The sequence below is a fragment of the Drosophila obscura genome, unplaced genomic scaffold (assembly GCF_018151105.1).
Source record: "Drosophila obscura isolate BZ-5 IFL unplaced genomic scaffold, ASM1815110v1 contig_181, whole genome shotgun sequence".
NCBI classification, from domain to species: Eukaryota; Metazoa; Arthropoda; class Insecta; order Diptera; family Drosophilidae; genus Drosophila; species Drosophila obscura.
The window spans coordinates 571,348-583,975 of NW_024542769.1; the positions used below are offsets into that span (position 1 = coordinate 571,348).

The following is a 12,628-nucleotide window of genomic DNA, read 5'->3' on the forward strand; positions in this document are numbered from 1 at the left end:
CATATCTACCAGATTGCCGAATCTGAATCATATCGGATCATAATTATAGCCAGAATGAAGAAATTAATTTTCAGTTGCTTCCCCTCCCCCTCCCGCCAACGACAACGCAAATCATTTTCCTTCTCGCTCGCACACTCTGCCGCGTTCAGTGCGCAAGCAACCCCTAGCGGAGGAGATGTATAATCTAAATGGTACATGTACAATCTACATGTTAGATGTAGAATAGACATTGTAGATGAGATGTAGATAACAAATGTAGCAAAAAAATGTAAAATGTAAAATTTTTTTTTTTTCTAAAATTCTAAAAAATCATAAGCTCAAAAATGTATATACTGACTGAGTACGGGTATAAGTAGAGTCGCGTCCCCAGAAGCGACTCACACGTTCCTTCTCGTTTTAATTGAGTTTTCTTTTTGTGACTTTAAAGAGTGAAAACCTTTTACATTTGTAGATTATTACTTTGGATATTCATAGATGCTGATATAATGAAATTTATTTTATGGTTTATTCGAATAAAACTGTTACCTTTTGAGGCTTAATCATCGAAAGCAAACGATCATTAAAAAATAAACCTTCAAAATATAATAACTAGCAGATTTTTTCAACATTGTGGATGGAAATGGTAATCATAGAGCATTTTATTATGGGGGTTTCTTGCCAATAAAAACCATCGTAAACAATCGTTGAATATTTAAAGTGCTGGCAGAACATTCCAACATTCCAATAGCTGCAATAATACCTATGTACAGTTGTGTTCAATGAAATAGTAGTGCCGCACCTCACTACTTTCAAAACTCTTTTTGAGATAGTTCTAGTCTTTCAAATTGAACAAGTGATACCTTTACGGAAAGCCCGGAATGTAGGCATTGGATAACCGAAGAAACCCCGTTACATTTGCATTCCATCTTCTTGTTTTACATGACATAAGCCGAATACCCATAAAATATGCTGTTCAATGAAATAGTAGTGTTTTTTTAGAAAATTAAAAAAAACAACGAAACTCAAATAAAAACATATATCTCATGTTCTTCATGTTTCTTGAGCTTTAATTTGTAGTTTTTTATCAATTTGGTTTTCATTGCGAACTTGCACCGGCCGGATATGGGTCATTAATCTCTTGCCAACGCTTCAATAAGATTTGAGCCAATAATCCATGAACCACTTGCTAAAACTTGGCTCTGGTTCACGGATTTGCAGTTGCAACAATGTATTTGGTATTCCAGCATAAGATTTCGATGAGATTTATATCCAGTTGGACAGTTGGCCATGGAAAAACGTCGATCTTTTCCGATAAAAATCAATTCCTAGCGAGCTTTTCTGGGTATTTTAAGTCATTATCCTGTTAAAAGATCCTTTTAACATGAATTTTTCAACTGTAATTTGAATTTAATGTATTCTAAAGTATGCCTACATACACAGTTTCGCTCAAAACCATAATATACTCAAACGCCAGGCTAGAAAGTACTAGCTTATATGAGCTGGGCCCCATAAGGCTCAGCCTTCCATGCCCAATGCTATTTTTTTCATGATTTTAAGTAGTAATTGAATTTCTGTGAATGCCAAACATATTCTTTTGAGTCTATCTTACCATATAATACAACTTTACTATCATCAGTCAAAAGTATTTTTGTCACTGTGACACAGGCCATTCCACATGCGTTTTTCCAAACTGAAGTCGTGCACCCATGTACTCTTAGACCCAAACGCGGAGCTTTCTGGGACTTCTTGCATTCAAACAATGTGTAATCAACCGTCTAAGAACCGTCACATCACTGACATAGCGATTTAAAATTTTTTTCATAATTTTTGAGGATATTAAAGGCCTGGTCTTGCCTTCGACCATCGCCGACCATCCTCTAAAAAATAATTTTTTCGCATACAAAATCGATTTGCAGTCTACTTCTTTTAGTTAATTGGGTTAAATACAATAGTGAGAGTGCATACAACTTAGTTTTCAATTCCAATATACCTTCTGCCTTAAGTTTTTAGTCTAACTCTTAAGTATCCTCTTCTGGACCGAGCAATGATTTCTTTAACGCTTCAAAATCAAAAGTACCGCTATGTCCAAAACTTTCTTTCATCAAATTATTCGATTTTTGAATTGAGCTTGCGGATGGTGGCTTATTTAAATTAATTTGCTTTGTTTTTTCATTTTTTAAAATTAATTTAATCTAGCACTACTATTTCATTGAACAGAAGATATCATGGGTAGTTATCTAAAGTCATGAAAAACAAGAAGATGGAATGCAAATGTAACGGTGTTTCTTCGGTTATCCAATGCCTACATTCCAGGCTTTCCGTAAAGGTATCACTTGTTCAATTTGAAAGACTAGAACTATCTCAAAAAGAGTTTTGAAAGTAGTGAGGTGCGGCACTACTATTTCATTGAACACAATTGTATGTATAAGTATGTAGGTATGTATATCCTATCCAATATCACACTTGAGAGCTTAAAATTTTAACGTTTACCCTCGAAATACATTTATTAATTTGCAATTAAGTAAATTTCGTGTGAGTGCAACATTTGCCTGCCATATATAGAAGCTATAGACGGGTCTATAACTCATCCAACCTGAATAATGAAGGGGGTGGGGGCAAAAGGAAGGAAAGAAAAGAAAAACGGGTAGTGCAATTCCGTTGCACGTACTTATGTTGTATGTATCTGACAGAACGTGCAATTATCGAGTTACAAATGAATTTGTTTTTGTTTTTTGTTTTTTTTCTTGTCTTGTCTTGGCCGCTGATTATGGTAGTGGTTTCTTGTGCGTTGTTTTTGTTTATGTTGGTAGCACTGCCTGCCGGCGGCTACGCTGTTCTCTTTACATGCATATCGTGTGCAATAAGCCATAAATTACATAATTGCCGTACGTTTATCTGGTGGATATAGTCGTAAGTATATTGCCAACCAACTGTTTGTTTTTACAACGATATCGTATCGGGTGTGATCTTTGGCCTTTGTGTTTCAGTTGTTGAGGTTGAACGAACTAACGAACCATCCCCTCACCACCCTTGTGACCTGTGGCACGAACGAAGATAATGTCTTTGTTGAAGAAAAGATATCTTACGCTAAGAAAATGGTATCAGATATCATCTAACAAAATGTAACATGCCAGGCGATCGATCTTTGTCCGCTTTGTACGCTTATTTGCTGATTTATACATCTGTACGTTACCAGGTTTATTTCTTTGTCTCTGAGACAGACAGACAGAGAGACAGGCAGATAGATAGACACGATTTGCATGATCAACCACTTGGAAAATCTGTATATGTATAGTATGTATATACTGCTTGTAGAAGTTATTAATTTTTCATGTTCAGGCGATTTGTTGTGCCATTGGCTTCGCCTCTTGCCTTTGTATGCAAATTCAATCGCAGAATAATATTACAATAATGAAAAATAATCAACACAATATATGTACAGCAGGAGAACCCTATAGATATTATACGACCAATGAGCACTTTTGTGATTGCTTAAGAGCTTTTCTTTTAATCAACTTTCGAATGTGTCAATTGGTGTTCCCCCCCCCCACTCCATTATCATGTCGAAAAACCTTCTCAACTCTCAGTGAACTGAGCCAATATTTGTCCAGTGTAAACACGAATGCCATACCTTATAAAAATGTTTATTATTTACGCGTAAATTCGCTGAAATTTCAGCTCCAGTCGGAACTTCCCGCGCTCTATCAAACTGTGCAAACAGAGACGTCTCCATAAGGTTCCTTTTGTTTTCTTTGGGTCTCTGTGGCCTGTGGCTATCCCCTCCAGCATATTCTCACTTCCCTGGTATTCAATTTCAAACAGAATGAAGCGCCAGCCAGCCCAGCTCGGCCAGCAGTTTTGTTTCCCGAGAGCATGCACTTGCTTCCGAGATATGACAAATTGGAATTGAAATTCTATATGTTTGTGTTTGCCTCTGGGGGGGTGGGGCATAGCGGCGCAGCATTAGAAAAGGAAGCAGGCAGCGAGGGTCAAGCGCTGCCTGACTTTTGCTATTGTCTGCTGCTGCGGTTTCTCTGGTGGGTGGTTGGGCTGTGCTGTGTTGTGCTGGTGGGTGCTCTGCTTGGGTGGGGCTAATGATGAGCTGATGGGCGGGTGGCGGATGGTGGGTGTTGGCGTTGCATTGACGTCAACTCCCAGACTCGCATTTAAATGAACATCAATTGCTTAATCAGACATAGGCAAAAGTGGTAGTTGATTTGTGGTAGTTGTCAGTAATCCAACCGTTTACTGAAGTATATTTTTCCTTTGATTATTGTAATTTCCTAAATAGTAAAATGTAAAAAAAAAAAAATATAATTTAAAATTTGAATATTTGGCTCTGAAAAAAAGTACAATAAAATTATAAAAAAATATTGCATTCAAAGCTTCTCTTAAGTAAAACAATAAAAATGCATTAAACTTAAACAAAATATGGTTGAAGTGCTTGTATAGAGATTGTGAAGTAATTTCTGTCGGTTTACACTTCTTATGGGATTACTTACATACATATTTATCACCTCTTCCCTTTACTCTTTTTATGCAGTTTAATTGTGCAACAACAACAAGGAAAACAACAACAACAGCAACAGCAGCAGCAGAAAAAAAACCCATCAATTGGCACAATTGGCGATAAATCAGCGAGCAGCAGCAGCAGCAGCAGCAGCGACATCGTCATCAAAACGCAACGCTGACAGCAAAGAAGAAGCCGAAGAAGACAAAGAGGAAGAAGGAGAAATAACGGTGTGAACTTCAGCAGACGCTGCAGAAAAAAAAAGCAAAAACCAAAAAAGCAAAAAGCAACAAAACAAACAAAGGAAACGAACAGCAAACCAAACTGCAGCGGCAATAAAAGGGAAAACGAAGACGAACTAAAACCAAAACCAAAAAAAAAACCAACAACGAAGCAGCGAGCCGAAGAGGAACAGCAGCAGTAGCAGCAGCAGGACACTGCATATCGATTTCGCTATTCTGGAGACTATTTTTAGTAGTTCCCTCCAGTATCTGGGAGATACTTTGGCAGCAGCCCCCAGTCCCAGGCAGATTGTTGACAGGCAGCTGCAGGCCAGCAGGGGAATGCAGCATGTGGCCATGTAGGCAGCCCTAGACACTGACAACAACAGCAACAACAACAGCAGAAAGCTGCAACAAAAAAAAGAAGGGAAAAGAGTGTAGCCCAAGCCCAAGCCAAAGCCCAAGAGCAGGCCCTAGCCACTTGACAGCCACTTGGCATTCAGGCAGCAGCAGGCAGCAGGCAGAAGGCAGCAGGCAACAGCAGCAGCGAACCATAACCAGGCAGACCGGAAAAGCGTCGATGAGTTGAGGCCTCGAACCTCTCTCATCCTCATCACCCCACCTCTTCCACCGCCTCCTCCCCTAGCTGTACCCTAGCTGGTGCTTTGAAAGCTGGAACTGGAACTGGTACCCCGTCCCACTCCACCGTCGTCCACTGGCTACAATGGACGCATCGCCCACATCCCCTGCGGCAGCTCCTGCACTGGTATCGGGCAGGTCATTGGACCAGCAGGTGGACGCCTCGCCCAATCACTCGAACTACTCGAATCTCACCAACAACAGCGGCAGCAGCCCAAGTGGGAGCAGTGTCTGCAGCCCCTCCACCACATCCTCATCCTCGTCGGCGCCCCAATACAGCGAGGATTTACGAGCAGCAGTCGCTGCTGTGCGTCATAATCAGGCCCCAAAACCAACCCAGAATCAGAATCAGAGTCAGAGTCACAGCGGATCGGCGGGCACAGGCTCATCGTCGGCGGGCAAGACCTGCGAGGTGGATGTGGGCGAGGAGGAGCGCGACACCTTCTCGCCAGTGTCCAGTCCGGACTGCAACGGGGCAGCCTCCGCTCTGGGAGCAGAGGTTATTGCCTCCGTCAGCGAACCGGGCCTGGACAACAAGATCTTCGAAGGGGGCAGCTGCAGCGGCAGCAGCAGCAAGACGAAACCCGCCTCCAAAGAGGAGAAGCAGCGCCAGAACGAGGAAATTGTGTGCATGGAGACCTCCACAGTGTCCACAGAGACGGGCTCCTGGGAGTCGATGTACCCAGTGGCCGTAGAGCCACCACCACCAGCACCGTCAGCGCCGGAGGAGGATGGGGAGACACTGGGCACCGAAGCGGAATCGAGCTCCGTTTTCAAAGGGATCAGCGCCAGTTGTCTGCTGCGGGACCTGGAGAAGCGGGATCAGCCGCTGTCCACATCCGGGACGAGTGCCTGCTTCATAGACGCCTCCTCGCTGCGCGACGAAGATGAGGTGCTGTCCTTTCCCAGCCTCGACGGACATGCCCAGGAAGAGGAGAACGAGCACGCAGAGGAGCACGGGGAGGAGCACGAAGTGGAGATCGAAGCTACAGCCGATGATCACGAGCAGGAGACACAGGAAGCTTCGCCCACCCAGCAGCTGGAGCAGTTCCACAAGGCCTTTGCCAGGTGCAAAGGTTCGAGCATGAGTCACGGCCGCAGCAGCTCCAACGATGCCGATTCCTCCGACTCCTCGCTCAGTGTGAAGATGCGACGAGAGCAGGAGGAACAGGAGCGCCCAATGGTTTCCATGGGCAGTGGCGGCGGCGGCGGCGGCGGGGGGCCGTTCAGCTTCCAGCACAATGCGCAGCATTTTAGTGTGCATCCATTGGGGAGCAGCCCGAAGTTTGCGACCCACCAACACCAACACAGCCACAGCCACCAGAACCACAACAATGGACAGCCCGATCTCAGCTACACCACGGACTACTCGTCCAGCAGCCCGGCTCCCAGTTTGGTCTGGTCGGAGCACAGCAGAGCCACGCATGCGCCGCACTCTTCCGCCTCGGCCTCGGCCTCCGTCTCCGTGGCGGCATCGACGCCACACAACTCGATGGTGCACATAGAGCCGGCATCGGGCAGCAACAACAGCTCCATCCACAGAGATTACACCTTGTCCTCTTCGCTGTCGCATCACCGCGATTCGGGCGCCTACTGCAGCGATGCCACGGACTCGCCGCTGCCCCTGCCCCGCACCCCCAAGCGCAGCTCCAAGTTCGACGAGGCCAATCCCATTGTGTCCGGGCGGGGCCTCCATCGAGGACTTTCGGCAGAAGCAGTGCGAGAGTCCCAGCATCAAGCGGCGCACCGACACCTGCCCCATTGTGTCCGGTGGCTTTGTCTCGCTGGACTTTGCACCCACGCGCCCCCTGCAGGACGACGATGAGGATGATGACGATGCCGATGATGCGGAGATTTCCGGTGTGGAGCTGCGCGTGAAGTCGGGTGCGGGTGCGGGACTACAGAGGAAACCGGTGACCGGCATAGCCTCCTGGGTGGTGGACATGAGCGACTGTCGGCCGGAGCGTCGTCGCAGCACCAGCAGCACCACCTCCAGCTTCCGCGAGCGCTCCGACTCGAACAGTTCGCACAAGAGCGGCTGCGGCTTCTACGTTTCACTGGATGACATGGATCGAAAGCCGCCAGAGCCACAGGCACAGGCACAGCCTAAGGTCCAGCCACCATCGCAGCTCAGCAAATCCTACACGGCGCCCAAGTCCGCTGGCTTCTTTGTGAATCTTGCGCAGAACGAGGCGGAGCAGGAGGTGCAGCAAAAGGCGGCCGAGGAGAAGCAGCAGCAGCAGCAGTCGGAGCAGAAGAACATCTTCAGCATGTTCATCGACATTGGCGGCGAGCAGAAGACACCACGCGGACACCAGCCCAATGGACGCAAGGAGCCCCTCAGTTTGGCCCAGCGTTTGTCCAGCTCACTGAGCTCCTCCGCCGCCACTGTCCAGCGACGCGGTGAGGTGGTCGGCGATGTGATGAAGTCCAGTGCCAGCTCAACGGAGACCCTGATGGCCAAGAGTGCCACACAGAAGGAGATGCTGTCAGCTGGAACGGGAGCAGGAGAAAGCAAATCCTTGGACTACAGATGTAATCTGGATCCACCCCTGACCGTGGCCGCACTGCGTCGCATCTCCCAGCAGCAGCGACAGCAGCAGCAGAGCGATCCCACGAAGCGGCATAGCTGGGGCAGCAATGGGAATCCGGAGCACGGAGGAGCGGGCAACGACTGCAAGCGTTCCATCAGTCTGACGGCCAACGGAGTAAACGGCACGGACTCGGGGGCGGGCTTGATGAGCATCATTGACAAGCTGCCGATCATTTCGAAGGCCTCCTCCCTGTCGGTGGACAGTTCCCTGTCGCCCTACGACGACTACAGCGGCGGCTCCAATGCCGGCGGGCTGAGCAGTTGCTCCGACGAGGAGCAGCAGCAGCAACAGCTGGTTGGGGGTCGCCTCAAGAAGCGGCGATGCGATGTGCAGCTGAACGAGACGTACGATAAGAGCAGCATGGCCTCCGTGACGGAGGGAGTGCTGTCCAAGGACATGTCGCCAGCTTCCAACACGGACACGGACGATCTCACCTTCCAGCAGGACGAGCAGCTGGCCCAACAGCAGGCCCAGGCCCAGGAGCAGCAGCAACAACAGCTGATCCCTGTGCAGCTGAGCAGCAGCTCGAATCGCACCAGCGTCATGGAGACGATCATCGAGGCCAAGGAGACGGCCTCGCCCAAGAAGACGGTCACGGTCTCGGTCTCGTCCGCGCTCACCAATGGCCATACCATGGAGTCGCTGCACGCCACCATCGAGAAGCAGAAGCAGCTCCTGGAGACGGTCAACGAGCACGGCGAACAGCAGCAACAGCAGCAGAAGCAGGCGGCACCGGCTGCCTCCTCCTTTGTGAAGCTCTCGGACATGGACAAGCCCGTGAAGCACGATCTCCAGTCGCCGGATTCGATGAGCAAGAGCGTGGGCAACAACCACCGCAACAGCCACAGCTCCCAGCTGGGCCAGCGACTGTACCGGGATGAGAACAAGGGGCGTCCCCACTCGTGGGCCATGACCCGGTCCACGGGCAACAGCTTGCAGAACTTTACGAATTCGGTGGACAACATCCGCAGCCTGTCGCGGCTCTTCCCCAACTTCTCCAAGGAGTTCTCCAATTCGCTGCCCAACGACATGACCCTGGAGCACGCGCAGGCGCAACAGCAGCAACAACAGCAGCAGCAGGTGGACTACATACAGACCGATCTCAGTGCCGACTCGAGCCTGGCATCGAGCTTCAGCAGATCGGGCATGGACGAGTCTTCCATTAGCTGCCGGCAGCCGCGTCGCCTGGGCGAGGATCTGCTCAAGATGTTCCTGCAGGAGATCGCCACGGATATGCTGGTCGAGGTGCATGGCCGTCGCATTCGCGCACACAAGTGCATTTTGCGCTCCCGATGCCAGTACTTTGCGGCCATGCTGGCCGGCCATGGATCCCAGAGCGTGGTCTCCCTGCAGGGCTACTCCTATGCGGCCGTGCACTTTGCCCTGTGCCACATCTATTCGGGTGCTTCGCATCCCCCCGACGGCATCAGCCTCATGGAGCTGGCCGCCCTCGCCGATCTGCTGGGCCTGGAGGGACTCAAGGAGGTCACCTCGCACGCGCTCAAAACGAACTACTGCCACAACTTCCACAAGCCGTGCTCCGGCTGCATCGATGGCATCCTGCAGGTGCTGCCCGTGGCCCTCAACCATGCGCTGGACGATCTCTATCGCAAGTGCCTGCGCTGGACCTGTCGCCACTACCTCAAGGTGTGGCCCACGCGTCAGTTTGCCCAGCTGCCGCCGGACATACTGGGACGTTGCCGTCAGCAGATCATTGCCTACATGGTAAGACCCCCCCACACAACTGCCTTACTTTCAGATTGATCTAATCTCTCACGTTCTTTGGCAGACGTCGGAGACGGTGCTGGACACGGTGCTCGACTGTGAGCATCTGCTGGCGCAGCTTTCGGCCTACCGCTGGGGACACGTCTGCGAGCAGCTGGTGCGGGACATACTGGATGCGGCCCACGCCTATGTGGGCGATCACTTCGCCAGCCTCATTGCCAGCGATGCCTTCCTGTCGCTGGGCCACGACCGCAGTCGCCACATTCCCCATCTGGAGGCGCTGCTGCGGCAGGCCGCCTCTGAGCTGACGCCGGAGCAGGCGTGCCGCAGCTATCAGCGCGTGACGCGGCTGAATGCGGTGCTGCGGGCGAAGCTGCACAATGTGCCGGGTAATCTCAGCGAGCTGGTGCAGGAGCTGCATGGCCTGCAGGAGGAGGAGCAGCTCGACTGGAAGCCGGACTATGTGCGTCTCGTGTGTGCTTTGGTCTACACCGTCGAGCAGTGCCTGATCCGGCAGTGTTCGCGAGCGATGCGCGTCACTGCCTGGCAGCGCATGGACCTGGAGCTGCGCAAGAAGATCCAGGGCATGGCCCGGCTCACGGAACCGCTGGACATGAAGCGGCAGGGCGGCAAGGCGGTGGGCAAGGCCTTCTCCTTTGGCGGCAGCACACGCAGCCAGGATCTGGTGCAGATAAAGCTGGCCATTCAGGCCCAATCGAAACGGGCCCACGCTCAGGAGACGCACACGTACAAGGCCACCCAGACTCAGGATGTGGGAGCAGCCTCCAATCATGTCCAGACAGCGGACCGTGGAGTGCAGGCCAATCACGATAGCCGGGAACTGGGCAGCAGTAAGTCTCTCTCTCTCTCTCTCTCTCTCTCTTTCTATCTGCAGCAGCTAAGCGGAAGAATCTCAAATCTCATTCTGCTCTCCCTTTTTAGGCAAACTGCTCAAGTCGAACTCGCGTGCCCATGTGCCGCATCGTGCCGCCTCCCAGGTCGCCTCCGAGCGGAACAGCATCAATCTGCATCGACGCACTCAGTCCGAGGCGCCGCCAGTGACGCATCACAAGAAGACAGCAGCAGCAGCAGCAGCTCCTCCCGCAGCCGAGACGAAGACAAAACCAACGGCAGCCCCACGATTGGGCGAGATACGACCCCGCTACTTGGAGCCGCGCAAGGCAAGGGCAACGTTGGCACCCAGTGGACCCGTGCGCAGTGCCACCAGTTCGGGTATACCCGCCAGTGGAGGGGCACGCAAGGCGCCGGCCAAGAATCTGCACATCTCCTCCAGCGACAGTTCGAGGAACTCGAGTCCGGCGGCCACGCGGCGCGTGCAGAATGGAAACGCCGCACGGCTTGGCAACAAATCCAGCAATCTGTCCATGGACAGTCTCTCCTCGCCGGCCAGACGGGCCAAGAGCAGCTCACGGGGCCCCACCAACGACCGATACTCATCCGATCAGAATGTGGACTCGCTGGCGGAGAGCATGAAGAGCTCCGTCATCACCAACAAAACGATCTCACACGAATCCCTCTCGGGCAGCTCGAAGCTGGCCCGCATCCAGCAGCTGAATGGCCACACGGCGGGGGCCAAGCAATCGGCCGCAGCTGGTGGCAAGACGAAGCCCCTGCAGCGTGGCTCCACGGTGGGCAACAAGTCAACGCGGCAGCTCAAACAGCAGCATAATGGAGTGGCCTCGAATGGCTCGAGTCCCAGTTCGGTGCACACGACCAAGTCGGCCACCAGTCGGCTGTCCTCCGTCAGCAGTACGCTCTCCACCCGCGAGCTGTTCAAGCAGCGCTCCATTTCGGTGCCAGCAGGCGGCACAGAGGCGGCACCAGCCACCAAGGGACGCCACAGCTTCCTGTCGGCCAAGTCGCGCGAGATCCTAGCCAAGCGGGCCGAGAAGAACAAGCTCCAGCAGCAGCAGCAGCAGCAACAGCAGCAGCAACAGCAACAGAAGCAATCAGCGTCAGCTGTCGAAAGTTTGGGGGATGAGCGCGGGTCGCATCATCTGCGCTCCTCTGCGGGCCCCCTGCGCTCCTCCTCACATTCCGCTGTGGCCAGCATGCTGCAGCAGCACAATCTGCGCAACAGTCTGCCCTCCAATATACCCACACGACGTCCCAACACGCTGCAGCTGAAGAAGACCACCGCTGTCTCGAATGGCATGGCCACCAAGGTGACCACCAACGGCATCAATGGCTCGTACAAGGCGTCCCAGGCGGTCAAGCAGAAGCTGAATCTGCTTATCGATGCCCAGATGGAGGGGGCGCACATGCCCATGGAGCGCGTTGAGTCGAAGCTCGAACGTTCCAGCACCTTCTGCAAGGATAGCGCTGATCTGGATATTAGCGAGCTACAAATTGTCGAATAGAGCAGAAGAGTAGCAGAAGATCAGCAGCAGTAGCAACAGAATGAGGTGAGGAATGCGCAAATAAAACAGAAGGTGGGGAAGGGAAAGATCACTACTAATCCGTATACCTATTGGCTTCCAGGTCGTATCAAATATGGCCCCAGACACCCAGTCCCCACGCAGAACCGTACACGTCCCATAAGGCAACACTAGTCAATAATCTAGCATGCGGCTGCCGTTGCAGTTGCAGTTGGAGAGCATGAAACCATTTAACCATAACAATAAATACAATAATAAATATTAAACAAGAAGAAAATGTTAACTACCTACCACAACAAGCGACGGCGAATGGCGGCAACAAATTACGGATAGCCGCGAATACAATTAAACACCCCGTGTTAAGCTACCTAGAGCAGAAACAAAAAGTAATACCCCACACCACACTCCACACTCCACTTCCACCCACAACTACTCCAAGGAATATTGTATTGTATTAGCTTATTACGAATATGGAAACGATCGGCGGCGTGGCCAGCAAAGGATTGCAACCGGCCAGGGCAATGTCAATGAAACAACAAAATGGAATAACAAATATTTGGT

The 12,628-nt window shown here is 51.1% G+C and overlaps 1 protein-coding gene across 1 annotated transcript; it reads left to right on the forward strand.

Annotated features, from left to right (window-relative positions):
* Nucleotides 1-5,233: 5,233 nt before the first annotated feature.
* LOC111071510 lies at nt 5,234-12,304 on the forward strand. Its single transcript, XM_041592637.1, is given in 5 exon segments — nt 5,234-7,030; nt 7,032-9,668; nt 9,733-10,516; nt 10,611-12,094; nt 12,171-12,304. Coding segments are annotated over 4 exon segments (6,456 nt in total). The 5' UTR covers nt 5,234-5,434; the 3' UTR covers nt 12,050-12,094; nt 12,171-12,304.
* The last annotated feature ends 324 nt before the right edge of the window (nt 12,305-12,628 follow it).